Raw genomic sequence first — 13,249 nt, forward strand, 5'->3', positions numbered from 1 at the left:
ACAGGGCTTGAGAGACGGCTCAGAAGTTAACAGCATGACTCTCCACTCAGCTCTTGCGGAGGACCTGAATGTGTTTTCCAATACTGCTGTGGGTTGGCTCACAACCACCTATAACTCTTCTTCCAGAGGGGTCTGATGACTCTGGGCTCTGTAGGCACCTTCACCCACCTACACACACACACACTACAAATTATAAAACACTAGGACACAAACATACATATTAGCCTAGACTGTACAGAGTCCGATCTTTGCTGCCACTGTCTTTACATTCATGGCTCGCCCTACAAGAAGGTCTTCGGGGGCAACAGCACGTATGTTACTGTGTGGTCTCCTAGGACTGACAGCGCCTTCTACAATCTCTTCTGAGGACCTGCCCTGCTTCTAAATCAGCTCTCCTTACTCAGAAATGTCTATGGTGGGCTGTTTGATTTATTTCCTTTCTTCAACAGATTTCTTTTCTTTTCTTTTTTTTTTTAACTTACAAACAGAACACCATGAACATTCCTGCTTGGAGATGTGAACTTTTGGCCTGGACCAGGGAAAGATGTTTTCAAAGTTCTTTTTTTATTTTTAACTATGTGTACACTTCTGCGGAGAGCAGACGATGGTGTCAGATTCCCCTGGAGCTGGAGTTATGGGAGGCTACGAGCCCCCAAAGCAGGTACTGGGGACAGAACTTGAGTCCACTACAAGAGTTGTGCCTGTTCTTAACTGCTGAGCTGGCTTCCCAGCCCCCTCAGTTTTCAAACTTTTTAAGGAGCTAGTTGAGGCTCACGAAAGCCTGTTAAACACATTTCTTGCGGATTCTTTTTCCTCCTCCTTCCATGTTTTCTTTTTCTCTTGTGTCTTGTTCAATCTTTTTGCTGGGTAGAGAGTAGGAATAGTTCAGCTCCATAAAATGTTACAGGATTTGTCACAATGTTCGAGATCCCTGAGACATTGATGGGTGTGTAGGGGTGGGGCATGACTGCATTTAAAGTGGCTTTTCACGTACTTTATGTTTTGTTTTTTAACTCTTTGCATCACTTTAAAAACAGAGGCAACACATAAGAAGAAAAAAAAAATCAAGCAAAAGCCTATATATATATATAGGCTTTTGCTTGATTTTTTTTGTATGTAATGCTACAAGTTTATGAGTTACATTTTAGGAATCCTTACTTCTTCTGGTGAGAAGTGGTGCGCCGGGTACAAAAGACAGCGATGATCACAACCACCACAATGGTGATGACACCAACAGAGACAATGATGACCAGCAGCATATTGCTATCTAGAGGAGAGGTTGGGCTCCCGTGAGGGCTGTTGCTGCCTGCACAGGAAAAAGGATACAGACGTAAATTAGTTAGGTGACTTAAAAACACCTATTTAATCAGCTCTATCAAGCCTTCAAGGTATCTCCTGTTAACTTACTTCCTATCAGTTATCACGGTACCACATAAGGTGTCATCCAAGAAAACTATTTCTAGATGATAAGTTCCTCAGAACATGACAGTCTGCCCCATATGCAGGATTGACACAGAGGTTTGCTCAAAGAATAGCATCCAATGAAACCTTCAAGTAAACTGACATTCTAGAGCTTTCTAAGCTCAAAGGTTTAGATACACTCTGAGAAGCAAGTGTCTTACATCTCTGGTGTCTTGCGAGACGGGCAATTCAATTAAAAAAGTCCCATGCTGGGCTGAGGAGATAGCTCAGTAGGTAAGATGTTTGTCTTGCAAGCATAAAGACCCCAGTTCCATCCCCAGAACCCACTAGAAACCTGGGCATGGCGATACAAATTTATAATCCCAGTGCTGGGGAAGCAAGACAGGTGGAGCCCTGGCAGGCAGAGCACTGGAGCTCAGGGGTCAGCCAGGCCGGCCTGCTGGGTAGCTGTAGCCCAGTGAGAGACCCTGTCTTTAAAGGTGGACAAAACTTAGCCTCTGCGTGCGCGTGCACACACAAACGTGCACACACACACACACACACGCACACACACACCTCACAACCAACATTTCTAAATCCTTTGGGATTTTTTTCTTTCAAAATCATATAAAATGCATATTCATACAAAGCAATAAGTTTTCCTTAACATGTAATAAGATTACAAAAACCACTATTCAAGAAATAATCTTTTCTTGTGTGCATACATAGAGTCCATTTTCTTCTTCAACTTCAGCAAGAAGTAGGTCTGTACATATGCATTTTTTTGACAACTCTTTACTAAGTGGTTACTATGTGCCAGTTGTTGTAGCTATTCGAGAAGCAACAGTGACTAGCAAAGGTGTGGATGCTGGGGGTGGGAGCTACAATGCAGAGCGACTGTGTGGCTGTCTTAGACTAAGTGGTTGAAAAGCTTTTTCTGAGGGGCTGGAGAGGTGGCTCAGAAGACAGAAACACTGTCTGCTCTTCCAAAGGTCCTGAGTTCAATTCCCATCAACCATATGTGGCTCACAACACCTATAATAAGATCTGGTGCCCTCTTCTGGCATGCAGGGACACATGCAGGCAGAAAACTGTATAAATCATAAGTAAATAAATCATAAAAAAATAAAAAAGCTTTTCTGAATCCAATGTGGCTCTGTCTTAAGCATAAGGTCCCTTTCCCCCACAATACTGGAGAAGCAAGGCCTGGAGACTGTGCCTATACAGCCCTGTAGACAGTGACTGAGTCGACAAGCCATGCAGAAAACAGCTTCTAGAACACTCAATTGGACTCTAAATTCAACCTGTTTTCTTCTGTTTATCTGTATTAAATGCATTAAAAAGCACTTCTCGTAGAAGAGGCTTTTGAGCTTATAGTTAGACAAGAAAGCTCCCATCATACAAAGGCCCAAGGGAAGACACTCTAGAGCAGCGGCTCTCAACCTCCCTATTGCTGTGACCCGTTAGTGCAGTTCCTCATGCTGTGGTGACCCCTAGCCATAGAATTACTGTCATTGCTACTTCATAACTGTCATTTTACTACTGTTATGAATCCTAATGTAAATATCTGATATGCAGGATATCTGATATGCAACCACGGCTCTAGAGAAGGGAACAGGAAGCAGAAGGACCCTGAGGCTTATCTGTAGATTTGTGGGCTAACCTCACTGCAGTGTGCAGCAGTCAGCACAGAGCTGCATCACTGTTCCAGGTGCTGAGAAGTGACTGAGTGCTCAGACAGAGATGGAACATCTTCTGAATCACATCCTGCCCCCGCAGCCTGAAGGCTCAGGAAACACTACTGAAGAGGTGTTCCTTGCCTGGCATATGACTTCTGTTAGACTTGTGGTGGCGTGCATCTACAATACTGACATTTTGAAGACAGAAGCAGGAAAATGGCAGTAAATTGACTTCAGTCACACAGTGAATCTCAGGCTCACATCTGGGATACAGAATAAGATCCTGTTTCAAAAGTATCCAACCAATCAGCCAGAAACAAAGTACTTAAGAAGGGGGCTGTTGTGGAAGGTGCTGTTATCAAGAAAAGCATGAAACAGGGCTGGAGAGACAGCTCAGTGTCATGACCGAGTCTGAATCCCTGGCACACAAATAAAAACTAGGCATGGCAGATAGAGTACAAGTATAACCTCAGTCCTGGTGGGGCGGAGACGGTCTGATCCCAGGCCTTGCCAGCCAACCAGCCACTCTGGTAAGAGGACCACTAGGTTTCTAAACCAAACCTTTTCTCGTTGTGTGGGAATCCCTTCCAACAACACTGGATTATCTGATCTTCCAAGTTTGATTCTATGATTTTAAAGACATCTCAGTACAGTGCTAAATCTGAGGTTGATTTAGAATGGCTTAAGAGCTTATTCTTTTACATTTGGTTCAATCATTTTTATCCTTCATTTCTGAGAAAAAGCTAAGCAGACAACTTAAAACTGTACAGACTTAGATTTTACACCTGGCAAGGAGAGATCTCTGTCTGCTTAGCAAGCTGTATTAATCTATTTTGATTTAAATATTTGATCACATCCCAACCTACCAAATTCCATTTTTATTCCTCTTGTTTAATTATAACTTTCAGAATTTTGGGAAAGAACATTACCTTTTTCAATTTATAATTTTATTTCTAAATATTTCACTGTATAGGTTATTTCCTGCTACTACTCTCTCATTAGACATCGCTGATTAATACCTATATCTATTTTTTCTTTGCCTACTGGGCTCATGATTTTCCAAAAATTATTTGCTTGTACACTCTGAGACCAACATATATAGAGTTCACAGATACATACAATTGTATGTCAAAAGAGTATTAAAATGATAATGTAAGGTCTCAATGGAATATCAGACACAAATTTAACTTGTAATATACAGTAACAATATAAAAATTGTACATACTACTCTTCAATGAGATAATATTTTTATATTTGGGAAAGACTACAGTACTAGAGCCTTTAAAACTGTTAACCTAACCTTACTATCAACAGAAATGCTGAACAACTGGGCTGGATTCTTGCAAGGTGGGACACCCTGAAAAACTAAAGGCTGATGATCCTGGGCTATTTTTCTGCATTCAACACAAATACATTTTCATTTACTTGGATTCAACTTATTTATTAACTTTATTTATTTAACCACTTTACAGCCTGATCCCAGCCCCCCCCCCCCCCGGATTTAACTTCTAATATATAGGCTGGACAAAAGCTTCTGTCTAGAGTAAGAAGGGGCCACCAAAAGAGCTGTCAACACTCCTGCCTGAGATCATATCACATGCATTTCTTTACTTCTCTCCTGGACTACCGGAACAACTTCTTTATCTTTATCCCCTTGGCTTCATACCTTCTTAGCTCTCAATCAGTTCTTCACTGTTCTCAGACTAATAATAGCAGATACTAAATAAATGGAAATCTTAGTGTATCGGTAGTCAGGCAGTCTACATATGCGATTTATAAAGTCCAGATTTCTTAGCAATCTAAGTGTGCGGGCTTTTGTCAGGCTGGTTAGAACCTACCTGGACCTCTCTGCTCCACCTCCAGCGGGAGAGACCTACAGCGAGCAGGTGCTGCTGCTTTGCCTTTCATGGGCTGCTAGAGCCTCCCAGAAAGTCTGGTGTCTATTTTGATATTTGGCAGTCTTTTCCCTCTAAAGATCATTTTTATTTATGTTCATGTGTGTGAAGGTCTGTGCACATGTGTGTGAGTGCCTGTGGAGGCCAGAGTTGGGCAATGGATCCCCTGTAAGTAGTTACAGGTGGTCGTGAACTGAGTGATGGGAACGGAATTCAAATCTACTACTTGAACAGAAAGTGCTCGTAATGTTAAGCCGTCTCTCCAGCTCCCAATTTTCTATGCAGCCTTTTAGGATATGGGAAAGATAATACCCCTTTACAGGAATAAAGTGTTCCTACTTTTCTGTCAGGTACTTTTTTAAACTTTTCTTTCTCCTACAGTCTGCTACGGAGTCTGAACCTTCAAAATACAATGTATAAATGGATATATGAATGAAAAAAAAAGACAAAGAAATAATTTCAACCTTGATACTATACTATTTTATAATCCAACATATAACACATGCATGGAGGAGAAATCTCTAAAAAGATAGTATGAAACTTCTTGAGGGGCTAGAGAGATGGCTCAACGGTTAAGAACACTGGCTGTTCTTCCAGAGGACCTACGTTCAATTCCCAGAACCCACATGGTAGTTTACAACTGTCTGTAACTCCAATTCAAGGGATGTGACCCCCTCCCACACGCATACATGCAGGCAAAACACCAATGTACATAAGAAATAAAAAGAAAAATATTAAAAAAAAGAAAGAAAACGTCTCACACACACACACACACACACACACACACAACTTGTTGAAGCACTCAACAAGTTTGTCTGGTTCTTCTAAAAGTCAGCTGATTTCCCTGAAGTATAAGCTTTAGACAGATAGCTAGAAAGTAAGACATTATTCCTATATGTCTATTAGCTAGAGGTGAGAAGACAGTGGAAAAAAAAAATCAATTTTAGTGAAGTACTTTTTGGACATTTTACTACCTGAACTCTTACATCTGGCATAGAATCCCCTGCATTTTTGGCTGCATGACAGTGAAAAAAAGTACAATCAGAAAATGGAGGTCTGAATTTTGGTTTTATGCTAGAATTAGTGGGTGGCCCTAGACATGCTACTTCGCCACTGATCCTTTTACTATATTAATTGGGAATACGTCAACATGTCCTCCCTACTTCCCACAGTGGAGAATAAGAGGTGAGCCCAAGTGTGAAAGTAACTCAGAAATGCTGAGTAACATTCTGTAGGAGGAAAGTGTTTGTGTACCACATTCATGCAGAGCCCAAAGCAGGCCAGAAGAGGATGGCAGGTCCCTTGGGACTAAAGTTATAGACAGTTGCAAGCCTCCATTTGAGTGCTGGGAACTGAACCCGAGTCCTTTGCAAGACAGCCTGTGCTCTTAACCATATCTCCAGCACCAGAAGGAAGTATTAATAAATTGAGGGCACTTACTTGTAAAATGGAAAAAAAAGGAGAGATTTTTCTGCTAGAATTCCCAAGCCAAAACCAGTGCAGTAAGGAAGATGTTGGCATTCTGAAGCAGTGCTCTGGCTTGTGGCAGGTGATGGCTAATCTTACCAGAGGGCTGACCTTCCAAAGTCTCTTTTCTAGAGATAGTAGGAATCAATCTTGTTTCCAGCTGGCTATGTGGAGAAACATGTGCCACAAAATGGCCAAAGCTAGATCTACTAAATAAAATAACTACATTAACATGCCGTGAGCCAACACTGAAGCTATAAAACATATTTAAAAGGTTTAAGCAGAACTTCATAATATTCCTAGCAAGCTGAAAAGCCGTAGAGAGGGCTTTACCACTCATTGGAGGTTTGTAGTCAGATCCTAGGTCAGGCAGTCGGCTTCCTTTTCCTGCAGATCCTAAGGCTGAAGCAGAAGAAATCATGTCAGTAAGCCCCACGTGTAGATGTGGCAGTCTATGGCACAGCTAGTGAGTGCTTTCCAAAAACAAAGTATTTCAGTCTACTCTGTATGAAAGTGAAACAACACAAATAATGGCCAAATATAGATTGTTTGCCAAGGTTTCAGTGCAAGGAGGTTTCTGCAGACTGATGCCTCTGCTTCAAGGGCATGGCCACGCTGCCAATTTGTTGTTCAGGAAGTGGGGGGACTAGCCCCCATTTCTCTAGTTTAGGAAGTGATACTCAGAGAGGACAAGTTTTAGGAATAAATTATTTTATAACAAAAGGAACCACTGGAATAAAGTGAGGCTGATGCCTGTACCAAAAATTGTATTCTCTAAAGGACTTGGTGATGCTCATCTGGCCTGGGCAGAGTGTCAGTATTGATTATGAAGTTGTCCTTCCAAGACAAAGTTAACCTAAGCAAGAGTAGGAAGGTAGGCAGAGGTCCAAACCAGATTCTCAATTTCTTTTCTGTTACCTAAGCATTATAAAACAAAAACAAGCCTTCCTTCTAGTTGTGTACAGAGGTCACTGTCATCTTATTTCATAGAACAGGTTCAAATAAGTGAGGCTGCTGAATCAGGCCTGGGGTCTCCCCAGCAGCAGACCTCAGGAGACAGAAACACCTGCTTTGTTTTGTTTTATAATCCTTATTCTTGTTTCAGCTTCTTTCTTCACAGTTATTGTAAAACTGCATAGGGGAAGCCATTCCTCCATAAAGATATTCCTCAATTCAAGTAATTCCTCAATTATTTGCCGGAAAGCAGCAGCAAGCCCTTGAAAAGAGGCCTGCAAGAATGAAACTGAAAGCTGCTCCTGACAGTTACCAGCACACAGTGCCTAAGAGACTGCCCTTAAATATCAGCTCCACCACACAGTGGCACTTTGATGTTGGGCAAGTTATTTAACAAGTCATTTGTGCCTCTGTTTCCTTAAGTTAAAGCAGGGATACTAAAGGCATCTACTTTAATAAGCTGCTGTGGGACTAAATGGAAATTAAGACCATGAAACATTGTAAATACTGCTTGGTGTGTAGTAGCTGATCAAAAATGTTAACCATTACAAACATGATAAATTCAGGGAAGACTATGCTCTTTCTGTTTATGGAGGGAAGAGTGGAGCTCTAGTAACACTAATGAGAGAGATTTTCAAGCATAAAACTCGACTAGAAATGTGTAAGCTTAATTTATCTCTGAAAAACATTAGCGCTAACATTAATTCCTCTTTCCTCCTATAAACAACCATATTTTAAAAGAAGCCCAAATACAACTTCGGTAAATAGTGCATTTAATAATCTAGAAGCTAAATATGTTTCAAATGTTCTCAGAAGCCAAAAACCTATATAAGAAAGGAATAGAAGTTCTTGGCTCCTATCATACAGTCTCAGAATTTCTAGGGCATGTTGTAGGGTTTAATTTAGTCTCTGATCCCTTTCCCGTTGTTGATGTTTGTTACTCTATCCTCTTACTTCGGAGGCTATCATTTCTCCCAAGTGACACCCTACACACATCAATACTCCAGGTGTTCTTCATACGCTAGTAGCTCAGGCAAAAATCTACTTGGCAGAGATGCTCAGCGTTTTAGGGTTCTTCACATTTAAATGTTCATGGTCATCATGTACCTACATTTAAACTAAACTTTCCAGAGCACTTCATCACATAAACAAACAAACAAACAAACAAAAACTGCCAGTGAACACGCTTTGTTTGCCAAGATTTTAGTTTGTTTATATTCCTGTATTTCCCAACATTTTTTTTAACATTTAAAGAATAAACAAGAAGTTCAAAGGATGAGTCTGGTACCCAAAATACCATCAGGTGAAGAATTTTGAACAGCAGAGGTATGGGACAGAAAGTGTTGTGTAACAGTTATCAAGTGAAGGAAAGAGTAAAGCATATTTACATTCTCTGCATATAATACAATGTAATGATTATGAAATCTCATGCTTCCATGCCCACAAACACCTATGCCTGAAGTTTTCTCCGATGTACAACAAAAGACTTACTGAATACAAACATATGTCCAAAGCCAGGAAACTCAGTACTTCAAGTTTCGACTCTTTCTTGCATTAACCAAGACACAAAAACCTTGTATTTCTGCTTACTATTCTTAAACTACAAGAGCAATTATCAAATTTACTTTTGTTATTCTTCTTCAGTATGGAAATCTATCTTTAGCTGACTTCTTAGAGACCAAAATCACAAAGTACAGCCACCATGACACCAGAGCAATTACAATGAAAAAAAATGCCGACCGACGATTTCAAGACCAGTGACATCACGGCTCATGCTTGTGGAATGCCCATGCCACACACTTTTTATCCTTCTATAAAAACGGTCAGTTTTTTAAAAAATTGACTTAATACTTAAAAAAAGAAATAGAAAAAGAGCTGAAAATTAACATATTGAAAAATAAGAAACCCTTGGTCACAGATAAGCATGTATTTAACAGGATTCATGTCTGCTAGAAGGAAAATATGGTATTTGCTGAATTTAATATTAACTTTTCACTTAAAGAAATAAAACCTTAAATGCTATAAATATGAAAGGTTGGCACACTGGTCATTTTATGCCTCGGATGCTTATCACTGCTTCTGACTGTAGCATCTTAACATCTAAGGATAACCTGATTTTTCACTTAAGGCCAATCCTGAGTTTATTCAACTCAATTTTCTTCCACCACAGAATTTATCTTCTAAGTAAATCCCTTAGCTTTTTAGATATCCCAAGGGCTATAAATATGGATTCAACTCTACTTTGGCCAGTAAGTACATGTGTGGTTTTTAACACATGATATTGATTTTCGGGGATAAAAATGAAACAAAAAGCTAACAGGTCACAAAATGAAAGTGAAAGAGAGAGAGAGAGAGAGAGAGGCCATCTACTCAGTTACCTTGGTCATTAGGCATTTTATCAGAGGAGTCCGCTGACAGGCCAAGCACAGGGGAAGAGGAAACAAGAGCAAGGATCACCAGCTTTGAAGATGGACAGACAGAAGTTTTAAAGGAAAAAAATAAAATTCCCACAAACTTCTAAATAAGTTGACACTAGAAAAGAAACTTAGGTTTCCACATCTCCACAGACTCAGTACCCAACTTAATTTTATTGGCCTAAGCTTGCCTGGCTTACTGTTTTGTATTTATTTTCTTGAGCCCCTTCCAATCTTGTTCTCTACAAAAGTTGACATATACGCTTTTCTATGTTAAGAGCCTGAATGTGTTGAAAAAGAGTATCTGTCCCAACAATGTGCAATATAACTCTATGGAAACCAAAAGAATCACATCTGATTTCTCTGATGAAAACTAAGAGATCACAGCAATTCTTTTGCCCAGATAGGTAGAACCAAAGTTCCCTTCTATGTGGACTGGGAGATTACCGGTTTGGCAGCCAGTGAGTAGGAAAGGAATCCTTTGGAAGTCTTTATGGTGAGGCTGGCGAGTTCATTACCAGCGTTTTCCACATTACCCACAGTCTCTATGTGCTGCAGATCCACTCTTCAGATAACACACTAAAACCCTTGGGTCACGGAGCTTTACCTTTAGGTGTCCTGAACTGGACAGCTTCAGACATAGGTCCCATGCCCTTTGAGTTCCGGGCCTGGATTTTGAAGTAGTATGGTGTATCAAGTGTTAACTCTTGAATCTGGTGAGTCAGTCTGTTTCCCACAACAGGTTCAATAACCCAGTCGTGTATCTCTGCATTCACATCTGTGCTGTAATAGATGATGTAACCTGCCCAAAGCAATTAATAGGAAAAGAGATGCCATTACTGCTTTTCTTTTTGCAATCACGAAGTCAATAAATGCCTATGATATAGTATCTGAATAAAGCATCCTGAGGGCCTAGAGATTTAAAATAATGCAGTTCTGAGACTTAGCAATAGTATGACATGCTGAATTAGCTCCAACCATAGTCACCTAGGAGGAAAAAAATAAATAAATGCACCACATAGTGGAAAACCTCTGACAAAGCTCTAAGAGTGGGGGAGGCCACAAAGACCAGATTTTCCACCAGGGGGCACTCAATTCCCACAGACGCATCACGAAGCCTCACAAACGTAAGCCTTCCCGATCCAGACTGCAAAAATGTGATGTTCTGTTTAAGGTTTTAAAAGACAAATTAAAGAAGTTATGCAAGAAGGAGAACCCTGGGTAAGATGATCAATCCTCATTCAGAAATGCAAATGTGAAGGACATCGGAAGAGGGAGAAAACAGGGAATAGGATAGGAGCCTACCACAGAGGGTTTCTGAAAGATTCTACCCAGCAGGATATTAAAGCAGATGCTGAAAACCATAGACTTTGAGCAGAGTTCAGGGAATCTTATGAAAGAAGGGGGAGATGAAAGACCTGGAGTGGACAGGAGCTCCACAAGGAGAGCAAAAGAACCAAAAAAATCTGGGCCCAGGGGTCTTTTCTGAGACTGAGACTCCAACCAAGGTCCATGCATGGAGATAACCTAGAACCCCTGCACAGATGTAGTCCATGGCAGCTCAGTATTCAAGCGGGTTCCCTAGTAAGAGGAACAGGGACTATCTCTGACATGAGCTCAGTGGCTGGCTCTTTGATCACTTCCCCCTAAGTGGGGAGCAGCCTTACCAGACCACAGAGGAGGACAATGCAGCCAGTCCTGATGAGACATGATAGATTGGGGCTTTAAAAGTAGAAGAGCATAGTTTATATGGACTAGTAATTCCCCGTAGAATTAGACACACAAGTTCAAAGCAAGTTACCTGGGGAGTGAATAGCTTTATGGAAAATAAACATGCCCATCGAGCTGCAGTAGAAAAAAGGCATGTTCCATCTCTACCAGATATTGTTAAGCAGAACCACTGGCCACCCAATTCCATGCTACTCTGGGCAGACCGCACATCCTTGCTTCAATTTAAAAGACCAACATGAGTCACTGAATCCCACACACTGACCACGCTCACCTCACACTTCCACGTCTACTGACGGCACAGTGCTTGCCTGGAATAGTGACAGTCTAAAGCATCTCACCTGTAATCTTGCCATTAGCTTCAGAGGGAGGCTGCCAGTTCACTATGATGGTTCTAGGTTTTCCTTCTTTACTCACGACCGTCACATCCTTAGGTGGAGAAGTAGGAACTAAAAAATAACAAATACTATTCATTTCAATATAATTCAATTTTCCATCTCTTTCACTGATAAGGCACCAAGTATATAGAAGAAAGACAAACTCCCCTGGCTTCAATCATAAAAGTCTATGTGTGACCAACCACATGTAATAAAAAGAAGACTACACAAAGTATCAAAGAAAAAATGAAATCATGAGGACAGGTCATGGGCCCGTGGGCTGGGAGTCAGGTATATGGGCTCAGGAGAAACAATGTCACTGATTCCAAGCACACACTACTGTAAGACATTATACAATCAGCATCTCAAGGCTATGACAACCTAGAGGGGCAGGTGCTACTGTCCCTGGTTGTGAGGTCAGGGCACCAAAACTGAGAGCAGTTACATAACTGGTCCCAGACTGCTCCTTCTCACCTGATTTGGCTTATTTGGTAGGACATTTTAAAGTGTTAAATAGTTTTCTCTCTTGCTTACAGAACTGGCTCTTCAAGTCAAATATGGCTTTTAAAAGCTCAATTCCCTCTAAGAAGAAATTTACAACTTGGTATTTTTCATTTTAAGCTTACAGTGAAAGCATACCACAAATGCTGCTGTTACTGATATAAATAAAAGCTGTTCATGTAGCAGAAAAGCCTACAAAAGAAAATGGCTTTTCTACATTATACCTAAGAACTTTTAATGTAATGTACAAGTAGGAAAATGCTCAAGTATTCCCTCAAACTTGATACTTCCTAAAACATTGGAGTATCAATAGAAGATGGAAAAACCTAGTAAAACAAACATCCTAAGGGAAAATAAATATTTTTTCTTAATAGTCAATAGGCTGAAAGTAAAGCAAAAAGATATTATTATAAAATAGAAGAGCTGGGGGCTGGAGAGATGGCTCAGAGGTTGAGAACACTGGCTGTTCTTCCAAAGGTCCTGAGTTCAATTCCCAGCAACTACATGGTGACTCACAAGCATCTATAATGAGATCTGGTGCCAGTGCACATGCAGACAGAACACTGTATACATAATAACTAAATAAATAAATCTTAAAAAAACTTTAATAAAAAAATAGAAGAGCTGAGTGTGGTGGCACTTGCCTTAGCTCCATCACTCTGAAGGCAGAGGCAGGCAGGAGTTGGATGTCATCTTCACCTATAGAGTGAGTTTGAGGCCAGCTAGGGCTACACAGTAAGACCCTGTCTCAAAACAAAGTCAGAACCAAAACAGAAAGCAAGGAAGCAAACAGAACAAACAGAAAAGAAAGCAAATGGATAGCTATTTATTCT

General features: G+C 40.6%; 1 protein-coding gene across 11 annotated transcripts in view; it reads right to left on the minus strand.

The window, feature by feature from the left end:
- The window catches only part of Neo1 (neogenin 1), a 179,217-nt gene that overhangs the window by 19,937 nt on the left and 146,031 nt on the right, over positions 1–13,249 (minus strand). For 6 of the 11 annotated variants that reach the window (XM_060375121.1, XM_060375114.1, XM_060375138.1 and 3 more), the window contains exons 19-22: positions 11,880–11,987; positions 10,418–10,612; positions 6,776–6,844; positions 1,159–1,306 (exon numbers count right to left, since the gene is read on the minus strand). In XM_060375121.1, coding sequence (XP_060231104.1) covers positions 1,159–1,306; positions 6,776–6,844; positions 10,418–10,612; positions 11,880–11,987 — 520 coding nt within the window. Of the gene's footprint in view, positions 1–1,158; positions 1,307–6,775; positions 6,845–9,774; positions 9,808–10,417; positions 10,613–11,879; positions 11,988–13,249 lie in introns of all 11 variants that reach the window. The other 5 variants (XM_060375132.1, XM_060375095.1, XM_060375089.1 and 2 more) reach the window with 1 other exon arrangement.

This window comes from Meriones unguiculatus, chromosome 1 (assembly GCF_030254825.1).
Source record: "Meriones unguiculatus strain TT.TT164.6M chromosome 1, Bangor_MerUng_6.1, whole genome shotgun sequence".
Lineage (NCBI taxonomy): Eukaryota > Metazoa > Chordata > Mammalia > Rodentia > Muridae > Meriones > Meriones unguiculatus.